The sequence below is a fragment of the Colias croceus genome, chromosome 9 (assembly GCF_905220415.1).
Source record: "Colias croceus chromosome 9, ilColCroc2.1".
NCBI classification, from domain to species: Eukaryota; Metazoa; Arthropoda; class Insecta; order Lepidoptera; family Pieridae; genus Colias; species Colias croceus.
The window spans coordinates 2,223,481-2,238,971 of NC_059545.1; the positions used below are offsets into that span (position 1 = coordinate 2,223,481).

At 32.6% G+C, this 15,491-nt stretch overlaps 1 protein-coding gene across 3 annotated transcripts; it reads right to left on the minus strand.

Annotated features, from left to right (window-relative positions):
- Positions 1-3,441: 3,441 nt before the first annotated feature.
- On the minus strand, positions 3,442-11,369 carry LOC123694462 (interaptin-like). Of its 3 annotated transcripts, XM_045639910.1 has the most exons (8): positions 11,218-11,369; positions 10,785-11,011; positions 9,758-9,875; positions 7,089-9,595; positions 6,679-7,013; positions 5,913-6,178; positions 5,047-5,251; positions 3,442-3,623 (listed from the first exon to the last, which is right to left on the minus strand). In XM_045639910.1, the coding sequence occupies exons 2-8, from the start codon at positions 10,999-11,001 to the stop codon at positions 3,555-3,557; spliced, it is 3,717 nt and encodes a 1,238-aa protein (XP_045495866.1). In that variant the 5' UTR covers positions 11,002-11,011; positions 11,218-11,369; the 3' UTR covers positions 3,442-3,554. The 3 variants fall into 3 exon arrangements, with proteins under 3 accessions (XP_045495866.1, XP_045495865.1, XP_045495864.1); XM_045639909.1 differs by having other exon boundaries at positions 6,679-9,595; positions 10,785-11,004; XM_045639908.1 differs by having other exon boundaries at positions 6,679-9,595.
- Between the last annotated feature and the right edge of the window lie 4,122 nt (positions 11,370-15,491).

Sequence of the window (15,491 nt, forward strand, 5' to 3'; positions counted from 1 at the left end):
AGAATGTTTTATTTAAATGCTTCCATATGAATTTAAAATTGAGTATAGGTTTTCCATTTTAATTACATATAAATAAACTTTCATATCAATATTAGGTACATTGTATATTAATAATTACAACAAAAATTTTTGTTTGGTATAAAAGTATCATTATGAATGCTTGGTTTCTTTTTTCAGTTAAATTTTCTAAAGTTATTGGCATTTATGTTTTTTTCTCATTACAATAGAACTTCAATATAACTTAAGGAAAAATACATAACAACATTTTTTAATAGCCGAACCCAATGTAATATATTTGGTACAAGATTTAATCTATAATATAAAAATGAACCCCAAAATGTGTTGGTAAGCGCATAACTCGAGAACGGCTGAACCGTTTTCGATAATTCTTATTTTATTATATTCCTTGAAGTACGAGGATGGTTCTTATGTAGAGAAAACGTTAATATGTACCACGGGCGAAGCCGGGGCGGACCGCTAGTTAATAATATAATAACTTTATGTCAAACTTCACTCACGAACTTAACTACATAGGTAGTTACTTAAATTTACTTTTTTGGGTTTCAAATATTTAACAAATGTTTTTGATTCGCGATGAACATGCGTTATTCGACTTAATTTCCCAATGAATTTATGTTACTGCCATGTTGCACTGATACCGACTGAGGAATACGACATTCGTTTCAGCACTTTTGCTGCAATAAAAGAGCCTAATGCTTATTTATATAAATAAAAGACTGACTCTTGTCGGTATTGGTCTTAGTCAAATTTAGTTAATGACTTTTTGGAAACTAGATTTAAGATTTTATTTAATTTTTAATTTTGTAAGTCAATGTCTAAACTGAATTGTATTTAAAGTTGTAGGTAATATTGTACTCAAAATTGTGTCTTAGTAGTGCCAAAGCAATTTGTACCCAATTTTATACCCTTTGTACGTTCGTGTAATCCCAAGTAATGTGTAGTAATTTATGTAATATGTAACTAATAAAAATTACTAAGACACTCTATTATTGTGGTAATTAGGTATTTATCGAAAAGCTTTTGACAAGTTGTGAACCGATAAAGTAAAGTATTGCATGTATTCTGTATTGTATACAATTTTAATGTAAATTTATCATAAATAACTTGGACTATAATTTTATTTTTAATTGCAATCTATTATTATATTTTGATTACTTGTAAACTTATTTTTATGTTGTCATTGATTTTTGTCAATATTCTTTAATATTATCTAATAATTAAATCATAATAGTAAGTCACAAATTGTAAGATATTTTAATGTATTCTTTATTTTATACTCAATGTTGCATTTACAATTTAGTTTTCGATTATAAAGGCGTTTTTGCACCGCTGTGAACACAACGTACACTTATGTAACCCCGACCTTATAATTTCAAGTGTGTATGGTGCTCCATCGTATTGTAACATAGTGCATAGTGTATTATTGTATCCTATTTTCGAAATAAATCCTAGTTTAAATGATAACTTGCTTTTCATTATTTACCCTCATCCAACTTTTTTTACAAGAAATAAAGTATATTCAGGTCTATGAAGACTATTAAACAGTATTTTAGCAAAACAAACAGTATTTATTGTAGTGTGCGCCCTCTGACTAAATAAAAAAAATTTGTGAGCGTCTAAATGTAACTAATAACAATGCGTCAGCATTTTGATGCTGAAAACAGTATTTTGTATACTTTTTTTTTGCTAAGCAGTAAAAAGTATAATTTAGTGAAAAACAGTAGAATACTGTTTAAAACAGTATAGTTGGCTACCCTACTCATCCATTTCCTGAACGAGAGAATTTATTTGAATGTGTTGTGGATATTTTCGATGGTGAATGAGTGCTATTATCAGATTACGAGATTTTGAGTTTTGGTCATTGTTCGGGAGAATTTTACATTAATTTAATTTTTGTTGTGTATTGATAGTCATAGATACGATGAATAAGTGTGAAATAAACAGGCAAAGTGAATAAATACACGTATTTTTCTTCAATATCCCTCTGCTGAGCTAATTTGAACCTTAACACAATAAACAGTCATTATTATTTTGTTATAAGTACTTCATATGACCACCTGATTCGGTATAGGTATGTAATGTAGAACACAACATAGGGGTTAAAAATAATGCGACTGATGCGCAGACATATCAATTATCAAATATACACAAAATTAAATCCTTTTCCAAGAAGAATACTGCATGACTGTACGAGAGAATATATACTTGTGGAACACGTATGTAGGTATATAATATATTAGAAAAATTATCAAAATTGATCCAGTAGTTCATGAAATTAGCGGCATCATAGAAACTCATCAGCTTTGTTTAAGTATAGAAGTTAGATCGAATTTAGTGCCAGGTTGACCCAAAAAACGGCTTTATTTACTGGCTTACATGAAATGTATATTATGTAAAATTTACATTATTTTAAAAGAGTCACTATTAAGTGTAAATATTTATATAAAGTTCAAGTTTGATATTTTAATAACTCTTGCTTATAGATACTGTCCCTGACTCATTTAAGTTGCATAAATATCAATAGAATTAAGAATTAACGGTGTTGTATTAGAACATAAAACCCACGAGAAATACCTAGGTTTGCGAATCGACAGCTCTCTAAAATGGAATTATCACATCGACCACCTAAAAAATAAATTATCAGCACTTCTTAGATCTCTGCGTAATATCACTTATTGCATTCCTCATAAATTACGCCACACCATCTACAACACGTTAGTCAAACCTCACCTAATGTATTTAATAGAAGTATGGGGTAGCGCTTACAAAAATAAATTAGCGCCACTACAAATTTTACAAAATAAAATTATTAAAACCATTTTTAAATATCCTTTTTTAACTTCTACAAATAAAATCTACGACGATACTAAAATAATGAATTTAAAACAATTATACTTTTATAATACGTGTATGTTCATCCACAAAGCGCTACATAAAAACATAAATACAAATATAATATTCTCAACATCAAATCGCCACTATCCTAATAGACGAGCTAGCTATCTTGCCCTCCCGAAGATCCAAACGAATTATGGAAGGCGAACGGCAACATACGAGGGAGCACGTTTCTATAACGGATTGCCAAGCAAATTAAAAAGTGTAAACTCATTCATTGTATTCAAAAAACAATTAGCGAAACACATCCTGGAAGACCACACGCTCAAACTTTGAATGCAATGAATGAGTACCTAACCTAAACTTATGTTTATAGTATGTAACTTACTCTAAATTTTTAACTAACGAATGATATTTTTTATAAATACCTATGTTTAAAATTTAAGTTTCTCATGTAAGTGACTTAATGTCTTAATGGGAATAAATGTCTTTAAACCTTAAACCTTATAGAAGGCCTAATGCTATCTATTATTTAAAACAACTAATGGTATTGTTAGCCATTTGTAAAATAAATTAAACACAATCAACGTCTCAAATTATTTATTATCATTATTCATAAAAATACGCAACACAGATATCAAATCATTAGATTAAAACTTAAAACACAAATCTTAATAAAATAATTCTTCAGGTAAAGTCTATTGAATAATGTGCGCAAATACATTCGGCTTCGGCAATGGTATCTTATTTACTATGCTTGGTACCACCTGGAAAAGAAAATAATATATTAATTATGAGAAAATAAGATAAAAATGTATTCCATTGTATATAAAAGCTGACCCATATAATTTGGATTGCTCTGAAAAAGAACATCTTCCACAATTTTGAAACATTTTTGCTCCTAATATTTTAATGTATTCTTTATTTTTTACTCAACTAGATTTCCGCCCGCGGCTTCGCCCGCGTTTTCAAAGGAAAACCCGCATAGTTCCCGTTCCCGTGGGATTTCCGGGATAAAACCTATCCTATGTGTTAATCCAAGTTACCCTCTATATGCGTGCTAAATTTCATTGTAATCGGTTCAGTAGTTTTTACGTGAAAGAGTAACAAACATCCATACATCCATACTTACAAACTTTCGCCTTTATAATAGTACTTATTAAGATAAGATGTTGCATTTACAATTTAGTTTTCAATTATAAAGGCGTTTATGCACCGCTGTGAACACAACATACACATAAGTGTAACCCCGACCTTATAATTCCATGTGTGTATGGTGCTCCATCGTATTGTAACATAGTGTATAAGTGTAGTATGTTAGGAGCAAAAAAGCTCTGTTTTTAAGAAAAACTATCTTCAGCTTAATAATAATCTATATTATAAATCTGAACTACTGGTCCGATTTGAAAAATTCTTTCGGTGTTAGATAGCCCATTTATCGAGGAAGAGGCTATATCACGCTAAGACCAACAGGAGCGGAGTACTGCGGGGCACAGCTAGTTTTATACAATTTTTAATGAGTTTGTTGTTGTATAATATTATATGAGCGAATTTATCGCCTACAAAGCCTTGAATTTAAAATATTATAATTTTAATAATGTTTTAAATTCAAGGTTTTGTTTGGAGAGTCCCACTACTATTGTAAAAGGGAAAGTTGGTGAGTAGGGTGTAATGGATGAATGTTTGCTATCCTTTCACGATTGTTTTTTCACGGTTTTGGTCAAGATTACATTTACAAAGCGATATAATATTATACAATATTATGGTCTGATTAAGTATTTAGGTACTGACAAGACAAACTAAAATAAAAAAGACGTGTGGCACTCGGGGACTGCCGCGGTAAAGCTATTGCTATGCCTTCAAGCCACACCTCCGCCTGTCGGTATATTTGGTATTCAGGAGCACAATTTATATGGACCAATTGGAAACGAATTTCTTTTATTTATAGGTATAACCATAGTTTATTTACATCTAAACTAATATTATAAAGCTGAAGAGTTTGAACGCGCTTATCTCGGGAACTACTGGTCCGATTTGAAAAATTCTTTCGTTGGTAGATAGCCCATTTGTCGAAGAAGGCTATAGGCTATATATCATCTCGCTGAGACCAAAAGGAGCAGAGCACTGCGGGTAAAACCGCGGAGCACAGCTAGTTAAACATAATTCCTAAATAATAATAATAAATCTCACCTTCTGCCGCACCTCCCTTGGCATATAGGCTTTAATAAACTCATAGAACTCAAAATGCGTGTTAACAATATTGAGTCGCGCCATTTCATGTTTCAGCTCATCCACAGAATGTTCCGGCGCGACGTCAAATCGTTTCATATCGCGAGTGAACTTGTATATATCATCTACTAATTTTTCCGCGCGAACTCGGGCTTTGTAATCGTATCTGGAAGGAAAAATACATAAATTACAATTAACAGATAGTAAGTAAGGAATGAAAATAAATAAATTTCTATATATTTGTACTTATTATACAAAAGTTACATCAATTTTTGTACAGGAACTGTAATATACTAGCGGTTCGCCCCGGCTTCGCACGTGGTACCTACATGTTTACGTTTTTTTTCATAAAAACTATCCTCTCTCAAGTTGGATCGAACTGCACATGGTGTGCGAATTTTATTATAATCGGTTAAGTGGTTTAGGAGTCCATTGAGGACAAAAATTGTGACACGAGATTTATATATATTAAAAGATAATATGACAAAAACTTTGAATTCTGGGTTTCAATGTTGGCTTTGTTTAAAACAACAATAAGTTAAAAGTGAAAGTAGAAAATCTTACTGTATTGAACATACAGCATAGCTGATACTAGTTAAAAATAATGTTAATTCAAGATGAGCAAAATAGTAATTAAAGAAAAATACACACAAACAATAATAATTGATATAACAGAGATATAACAGTGTCTTTAAATCCTTCAATAGACTATATAAAATCTAATTTAGCAATAGATTCAGTGTAAACTTATTGCTATTCCTGCAAGTCTAAGATACAATTTTTTTTTACTAGCATATATTTTTACATAGATGTTTAAAAATACTTACTTCGGCTCCAACTTAGTTTCCAGAAACTTGTACAATCTTTTAGTGGCCCATGATGCGTTTTTGGGTTGATATCTCTTTGGAGGTTTATATTTCAAGTCTTCTAAAATTTCGTCTGGTAACAAAGCCAAAGGAATTGCAGGTTTTCTTACAAATGTTTTTGGTTTATTATTTGTCTTTTGTATTCTTCTGATAGCTGGTTTTAGTGGGACTTTGAATACGTGCGCATTTTGTGATACCATTTTGAGTGAATTCCTTATTTCTTCCTCCTGCACGTGAAGAATAAATTGTGAAAAGTCATGGTACTTTTTTTACTAATGAAGCAAATAATATTTAAAAGCAGAAATACGTCTAGTTTACAAAGTCCAAATTATGAATTGTCAGTGGTAAGTAGTAAGTACATAATTAAAAATATATGAAAGAGTGAATAGAAAAAATGGTTATGTACTACCTTTCCGCCCGCGGCTTCGCCCGCGTTTTCAAAGAAAATCCCGCATACTTCCCGTTCCCGTGGGTTTTCCGGGATATTACCTATCCTATGTGTTAATCCAAGTTACCCTCTATGTGTGATAAATGTCATTGTAATCGGTTCAGTAGAATTTGCGTGAAAGAGTAATAAACACACACACATCCTCACAAACTTTCGCATTTATAATATTAGTAGATTTTTTTTAACCAAAATGGACTACACTCCACCAAATTAGGTGATAATACTGTAAGTTTAATATTTACACAGATAAAACAAGGTATATTTTTAATCAAACCTTACCATTTTCCGTTTCTTCTCGATATTCTCCAATTTAATCTTTTGCAAATATGTTTCCAATGTGGTCTGACGCGTGCGTTTTGATATTTCATGATTCGATACTTCACGATCCGATATAACATTGTCTGATATCTCATGTCTCAGGTCTGATACTTCCTGTTCCATTTCTTGGTCTGATTCTGCATCGTCTGATACGGCATGGTCTGATTCTGCACGGTCTGATACTTCATTGGTGGATTGTAAATGGTTTGATACGTCATGGTCTGACACTTCATGCTCCGATTCCGCATGGTCAGATACTTCATTCGCTGATTCTGCATTCTCCGATTCTGCATGCTCTGATTCTACAAGTTCTGATTCTTCTTGCTCCGATTCCACATGCTCCGAATCGTCGTGCTCTGATTCCGCATGCTGTGATTCTTCTTGGATCGATTCTGCAAGGCCTGATTCTGCATGGTTCGATTCTACATGGTCTTGTTCTTCCTGATTCGATTCTGTATGGACTGATTCTTCAATACTGTCTTCCACCTCCATATGTTCAGGAACACTTTCAAATTCTGGATATTCTGTGGAATTCGCTTGCGGCATTTTGCTAATTTCCTCATTATCGTTCAAGTTAGTTTGACGCTTTGCTGATTTCTCCATAACCAAAGTTCGTAAGGACTTTCTCGGTGTAAAATCTTTACCGAAAGTCTGTCGCATAGTATGTCTGGTTGTTCTGTGTGAATCCCAATGAGTGTTATTGGCGCTTGAATTGTTTCCATCTGAGAATTCTATACTTTCGCGTGTTGGAGCTAAACTCGGACGTATAGTCAGATTCGTAGGTATTATACTTTTTGTTTTTCTTACGCTCGTATTGCGTCCTTCTATTATTGACATTTTGCAAATCGATTGTTTATTGAGAACTGATTCTGGTGATTTTACTGTTTCGTTTTTATTTGTGATGATTCTTTCATGAATGGAATTAGCTATTTCAACACTGGGGTGATATTCGTCGGTTTTATCGTCATTTTGACTGTCAATTATATCTTCATCATTTGCATCTTTGTTATCATGTTCTTGTTCAGTGCTCATTTCTTCTTCTTGTTCAACTTCCTGTTCAGCTTCATTCTCTTGTTGTTCAGTTTCACTATCTTGTTCCTGAATTTCACTTTCTTGCTGTTCTTCCTCTTCTACGTCTACGCTCTCTTCCTGTTCTTCTTCACTTTCCTGTTGTTCCTCCTCTTCTTCTTGTTCACTTTGCTCCTGTTCTTCTTGGTCATCTTCACAATCTTGTTCTTCAACTTCACTTTCTTGTTCTTGGACTATTTCACTCTCTTGATCTTCTAAAACTCCACTTTGTTGTGCTAATTCACTGTTCTCTAGTTCTTCATCTACTTTACGGTCTTCATATTGTTCTTGTTCTCTTTCTATCTGTGCTTTTTCCTTTTTATTTTGTGTTTTTTCTTTTTCTCTATTTTCTTTCAAGCCCTGCACATTATTTGGATTTTTTTGTATATCAGCCAGGTTTTGTTCAAGTTCTTGCTCAGCTTCAGTAACAGGAGCATGTTTTTCTGTACTCTTTTCAATAGTTTTACGTTTTCCTTCTCGCTTGCTATCATTCGCCGATTGTCTATTTTTACGTTTTGATATGTTGAGTTCAGCTTTTGAACTATTTTTGTTTGTCTTACTACTATTATTATCTTGTAAAGTTTTGTGTAAATTTTGACTTGATTTACCATCTATGACATTCATTGTCCCTGATTTTTTGTCGGTTTGTTTTTGTGCCTTTTCTGAATTGTTTTCTACATCTTCACTTTTAGCTTCATCTTCTTCATAACGAAGTTGGCTATTTTCTAGTTCTTCATCACTTGATTCTTGTTGAATTTCATTCATATCATTAATTTCTACGTTATTACGAACATCACTTGCTTTTTTACCATCAATTGTATCTGCAGCTTTGCTCACATTTTGTTTATTTTTACTCTTATTCAGATCTTTTGCTACAGATTTCAATTGAGTCCTAAAACTATCTTCCCTTTCTTTGTTATGTGTTTTTTTATTATAATGACTTTCAGCATGTTTTGATTTCGTTAAAGACTTGTTAGATACACGGTTACTCAAGTTTGATCTGTTTTTAGATTTGTTAAGAGTTTTAGAAGTTTCCTTAACAGATTTATTTGTAAGTGTTACATCAGCTTCATCTTCCATGTCAATATCCATCAATTTGTCATCATTTTTATCTCTTTGTTGTTGTTTTTCATGTACAGTAACCTGAGTTGAATTCTGTTTTTCATTATTTCCCGATATAATGCTGCGTCTGGGATTCTTCGGGGTTGTTTGATCTTCAAATTGATGTTCCATCATAGTTGAAGAAGGCAAGAGCTTCCAGTCGTCCATTTCTAAGTCAGTTATACTTGCTGTCGGTGAATTCATGTTGGAAATTGAGCTTGCGCGTCGTTTTTGGAGAGATTGCCTTCTTAATGTAAAAATTTTCGGTTGCATGTCAGGGATTTCTTCTTCACTGTCAGAAACAATGAAATCTACAAACATGTTTTTTTGTTTAGTTGCAGGTCTATTACCAAACAAGTGGCGTCCTTGGTTTTTCGGTTGCATTGGTGGTAATGTTTTGTCAGTTGTTATCGTCTTATTATTTGAAATACTGAGTAAAGCTGCTGGAAATACTGGTTGAGGTCTTTTCTCCTGTCGTTTGAAGAGACTTTTTGGCGTTATACTTAAATCTTTATCCCACTCTAGCCTACTCTTTTGTGTTTCAGTCGAGTTAAGTGTTTCTCTTCTTTTCATTATTATGTCTTGAAACTTTTTTTGTGTAGGGTTTTCCTTTCCAGCAAATAACTTTCGATGTGGCATAACAATGCTTTTTATTGATTCTTCATCACTGCTGTGTTGGAGATCGACTGAATAATTCTTTGTTCCTTGGCTGAAATAATCATAAAAAATGTATTGAAACACAATTATTTCTTTACTATGACAAAAATTAAGTTATGAGTATTGGCATGCAATCAAATTTGTTATGAATTTTGACCTTTTTATCATTGAATACAATGCATTTACTAAATCATAATAATTAAATATTCCTTACCTCAAAATTTCAACATCTAAATCTTCAAGAACATTAATAGCGTCAACCATTTCTTTATTTTGCAGCACATCCAGCACTTCTCTTGAATTTTCATCCAAATTTTTCCACCAACTATTCCCTGTGAATTGAATTTTTTCATTAATTCTATATGGTTATGGTTGTCAATATGAATGTTAATGAGTGTCAAATATTAAACCTGAGTTATAATTGGTGTTTTAACATTACACAGTGTGTTTTATTAAGCTTTTCGTCCGCTTTGTTTAAAACTTGACAAATTATATGCTTAAACCTTGAATCGATATATCTACTTAAAAAACTGCTTCAATATCTATCGCTTGGTTTTAAAGATTTGAGTATACATAGAGAAAGAAAGACATCAACAGCAACTTTGTTTTATATTATGTAGTGTATAACAGACTATCTGTGTCTCATGGTTTCACATGCGGACAAAACCTTAATTAATATAGACAAATTTGCTATGCTCAATTACTTGAACCTAATAAGTAATTGTAGTGAGAAATTAAGCAGTGTAAAAAATAAATCCAGAATTATATAATCTGGATACACAAACATGCAAACATACATAAAAAGCTACATATTAAAAAATTAAGTTGATTCCCAGAGCCGATCTCTATGTACACTAAGATCTTTTAAATTACATAACAGGTTTTATTAACAGAACAAGTGATTCTGCATCTGTTAAAAGCAGGTTGTTATTATAAACTATTAAAAAATGCCAGGGAAAGCAATATTTTATTATTATAACTACTTACTTGCAACATGTTAAGAAGAAATTAAAAATATTTATTGCCACATGTTAACTTAACAACTAGATACTTATATTACTTAAAAAATAGAATAATTTATCAATACATGGCAATCGGGTCAGACTCAGCCATGCTGTCAGGCTTTAACGCCTGAACAGTGCTGATTTATTACAACTATTTACGAGTGTATATTGAGACAGATTATATATTGCTTAAATTCTTTATAAGAGTTTCAATTTAAAGTATTTTTTGTAACTTACTTCCAGGAGCAATAATTTCTGTGCCATCATTCAGAACAGATCTTCTTCCAATCATCGGTGACAACTCCATAACATCTTTAACAACAGGTGCTAGTCTGGTGGAGCCAATGGAACATGACGGAGATCCCACACTTCTGCTCTTTCTTGGTTTATATCTCCTTGGTGTAACGGCGCCGTGGGAACGCGCGGGCGATGGTATTCTTGATTTGTTCGACATTTTCTAATAACTAACAAAATGAAACAACAATTGAAAATTGATTTGCAGTCTTACAGATGAGATACAATTTCAATATACATATTCTGAAGTAGTTTAGGAAAATATCAATGCGGAGAAAACAGTATAAGCAAAACAAATAAGATGTAAATTACGTTAGATTTTTATTCTAATTCACGATTTTATATAAAGAAAACATATACAGAAAATATAACTTACTTGAGTTAGGTATTAAGTTTGTTTTAAACCAATCCGTGAATAACGTATTTATTAAAGTAATTCACTCAGTATCCACATTTTATTAATATTTCTACTCTTTTTCTTCTTTTCACTATTTTTACAGCAAACAAAAATTAAAACAAACAACGAAGTCCGTTTGTGGTCCGTTTATCATACAAGTTTTAAATTTAGCACGTTCCGTTACAAGTATTAACATCAAGTTTATCTTGCTCTGTGGTTTATGTATAGCTATGATTTTTGAAAACTAAAATTTAAGATAAAGTTAGTTATATATTTAAATTTTTATCATACGCTACAAAAAAATCGATGTATCTACATGAGAAATAAATGAATAAATAAACTACAAAAATCTTAAAATGGAACGTAATTAGCATTTTATTTCTCGTATTTGACAGACAATTGACAGACATACCGAATTTACTTTTTGGATACAAGCCTTTTAGTCATCGAGTAAATAATATTTAAAGAACAGATCTAAATATAACTAGTACTAGCTTTTGAAAAAAGTAAATAATATGTTAATCGTTTTTTTTAACGTATCTAATAAATTAGGAATCCTACTGATTGTGTACATTGCATTACTATAATAATTATTTTTATATCAAAGACATTCATAATTACAGTATAATTTATAATTTGTATTAAATGATGACATTTGTTTACATATTTATAAGATAAAATTGAATAGAATTTTAAGTTATTTGAACTAGATGAAAAGTTTGCTTGATTTGTAGTTTACAATACAAAGTTTACGAATTCTCAAATTATTTTATTAATAAAGTATTATTATAATAGATCTTAGATAGATTTGTTCATTATGCAGGTCAAAGTTTACTAATTACAAATTTTACACGTGTTTCTATTAATGTGCGTTGGTGTCTACAGCGACATTGAACTTGTGTTGGAAGCACAGAGCAAGTACTTAGTATAAGGTTGGAACTTGGAAGTACAGAACAATTAATATATTCTAGTCGAAGTTGGAAGGATTAAAAATATAAATGCCGCGTGGATTTACAAACGGTTAAAAAAACTTCACAAAATAATTTCCGAATAAGTTCTTTATTGCACTGTTTCTAATAAGTATATTTGCACCGTGCACCTACCTAGTTTTATCTCGTCATGAGGACTTTTAGAATTAAGAATATACAAATTATTAATATACTTAGTTAAAAGTAGGATAATATGACTATCATGCGGCTACTACTGCACAGAAGTACATGAATTTGTTCTAACTTCTACAATTAATATTATATCTCCATACGTATACTTTTCTCTTATATTTATTTGATGTTACATCATCTCACCACAATGTTTGTATGACTTACGATTACTATTTATTTTTGTTAGAGCCTATAGAGGCTCAAGATTGAACTATCTACAAATGTTTACTGTAACGTAGAGGACAATCATTACATCAAGTATTATTATCATCTTGTGTAGATAATATTCTAAAGCGTAGGCGTGTTCAAATACCTATATCGTATAACACGCCTGCTTCACGCGTGGTAAATAAAAAAGTTTCTTCGGGAGTAAATTTCATTTTGATGTTTCTGTTAGGAAAGTTATAGGGGGGTCGAAAAGGGCTTGAATTGCTTCCAGATAAGGATGGTCGCCCGTGCCGACTTTGCTCGACTTGTCGGGGGCACTGCCGTGCCCAAAGATTACCTACCTTACTATTAATAAAATGAAGTTTCTACGAATTCTGAATATGTTGAAATAGGTACATATGCTCTTAGCATATACTGTCTTATTTAATACGAATATACAAGGTTGAAGCTTGAAGCGCGGAAACGATTATCTATAATTATTTATTTTTATTATTTTATGAAACAGAGAAATCCGCCGGTTGTCCGTGGGTTGTAACTTTTTTTCTCGTATTTAATTTCAATTCGGTTAAAAATAAAAATTCCACGCGTGAGCCTTGTGCAAAAGCTGTGTAATCAGTTCATAAATTATAATGATTTGGCGCCTCGACATACCTACCTTGCCTTATCTTGCTAGGAAGCCCCATATCCATGGTAAACATTTGTTAAGCAATAAAAATGTATCAACATGTTGCAGATTTGCAAGTCTGCGTATTGCAGAATCGATATCGCACCTTCACTACTCATCATCATCATCACTACATAGTATAAAACAAAGTCGCTTTCAATGTCCCTATTTCCCTTGGTCCATTTGTATGCTTAAATCTTTAAAACTACGCAACGGATTTTGATGCGGTTTTTTTAATAGATAGAGTGAATCAAGAGGAAGGTTTTAGTATATAATTTATTAGGTTTTAGACAAAGCGGGCGGAGCCGCGGGCGGTAAGCTAGTAAAAATTAAAATGTTCTTGTCCGAGAAGCGACAACATTGGAACAAAGTGTTCTGCAACATTGTCAAACTGCTGCCTAACAAATGTTTACCGTGAATACGAGACTTAGCGATGATATTCGAGGAATTTGATCAAACTACGGACCCAGTATAGATTTCACATTATCCCTCGGGATTTCGTGTCATGTTCTAGATTTGACCCAACAGATTATAATCAAAATTTCGATTAGAAAAATGACCGTTTTATGACCATCGTTTTTAAAATTAGCTATTCGAAGAAGCCATTCAAGGGATCTCAAGAGAAAATTAAGAATTTTTTGACCTTAGGTAAAGGAATTAAATTCTTAGAATATGTAACTGAATGTTGAAGGCTAATGTCGAAGGACTTACATTTTGTGAATTGAATATTACATCGGAAAAGGTTTTCAAGTACCTAGGTAATTTGATTTACATATCAGCCAGCAAAGTGGTACTTTTTAGATCTATTTAATAATTGTGCTTTTGATAGGTACACATAATAGGTACCTGTACATATAACAAAACCTGGAATACCTATAGATTAAAGTTAAAACCATAATTTATAACTAGCTGTTGCCCGCAGCTTCACCCTCGCGTCCGTGTCTTATGCGTAATGCGATGATTAGCTCACGCCGAAACTACTGAACGCATTTATTCAAAACTTTGTATGCTTTGAGTTTAGACTTTGTAGCCTATTTATTGTGTTTGTAAATACAAATTGGATTTAGTGAATACGTGGACTATGTGGACCTGTTCCCACTGGGCATGAAATAAAAAACGACGTGTGGCACTCGGGGACTGCCGCGGTAAAGCTATTGCATGTTATGCCTTTGTAGCGACATATCGCTCTGAATCGCGCAAGCGAAATTTTTTCGTTACAGAGTATATTTTTAAGTTTTTTTATATGAAGTAACTTTCCGACATCATCCATTGGGGCCTTATCGGCCGGCCAGTCGAGTAGACTAGTCGTGAATTCTCTCTTTTTCGATGGAGGAATTCCACCTTCCTTCATCCACACCTTCAAGCCACACCTCCGCCCGTCGGAGTGGGGAGCGTGAGGTTTTTCGTTACGGAATTTCTCGATTCGGTCCCCGCGCTCAAGGCCGCGATAGAAGCTATGCAATAGCTTAATAACTTATGGATGTTTTATTGATCATAAGGTGGAAGCAATTTAGTTGAGCTGTTTCAGTAATGATCATGATAACTTCGTACAAACAAACTCACAAACTAACGAATTAAACCTTCTTCCTTTTCATAATATGAGTATCTATAGAATATTCACAGCATTGTCGCGTTGGTCATTCTGGACGTGATTAACAAGTTCGACTACCGATTGTATTGATTAAAATTTAAAATTAATATGATAAAATGCAATGTCACATGAGGGACATCCGATTGGAACGAAGTTCCTTTCGTATTGAAATATTGAAATAAGTACCTTATAAATTGAAAAAATAACAATATTTTTAAGAGTTAAATGATTAATGAAGGAATGTTGTGCAAAGTCGGTGAATTCACGCTCACCGTCGACCTTCTTGTTTAAATAATTCCACCGATGGTAGTAGCTCTGGATTCTTCTCGAGCGTGTTGATGAACTTCGACTTTCCGATGTTATAGAAAGAAAAATGTGTCCTGAATTTTTTACTTTATCGATCGATATCTCGATAACGATGCACGATACGGTAAAAATGGTCCGGACTTAATTGTAGAGCATAAAAAAAGGAACAAAAAGTGTCCTATAAGTGATTTCCGAATTTCATCGGATAGCCGAGTTATTGCCGAAAAACCAATTTTACCCCTTTTTTCAAGATGGCGACGAAAGCTCATAGGAAATCTTGGTCGAAAAACTCAAAAGTGTCGTGAGGATTTTTCTTGACGCTCGCCTAGCCCCGCGTACCACGATAAGGAACTTCGTTCCAAAT

What these genes read in the sequence shown, in the direction of transcription:
- LOC123694462 (XM_045639909.1), bottom strand. Translation starts at nt 11,001, where the DNA reads ATGTCGAACAAATCAAGAATACCATCGCCCGCGCGTTCCCACGGCGCC. An exon ending in GAAACTAAGTTGGAGCCGAA is followed by an intron (nt 5,252 to 5,912) that starts GTAAGTATTTTT and finishes TTTTCCTTCCAG; the next exon opens with ATACGATTACAAAGCCCGAG. An exon ending in CAAGGGAGGTGCGGCAGAAG is followed by an intron (nt 3,624 to 5,046) that starts GTGAGATTTATT and finishes TTTCTTTTCCAG; the next exon opens with GTGGTACCAAGCATAGTAAA.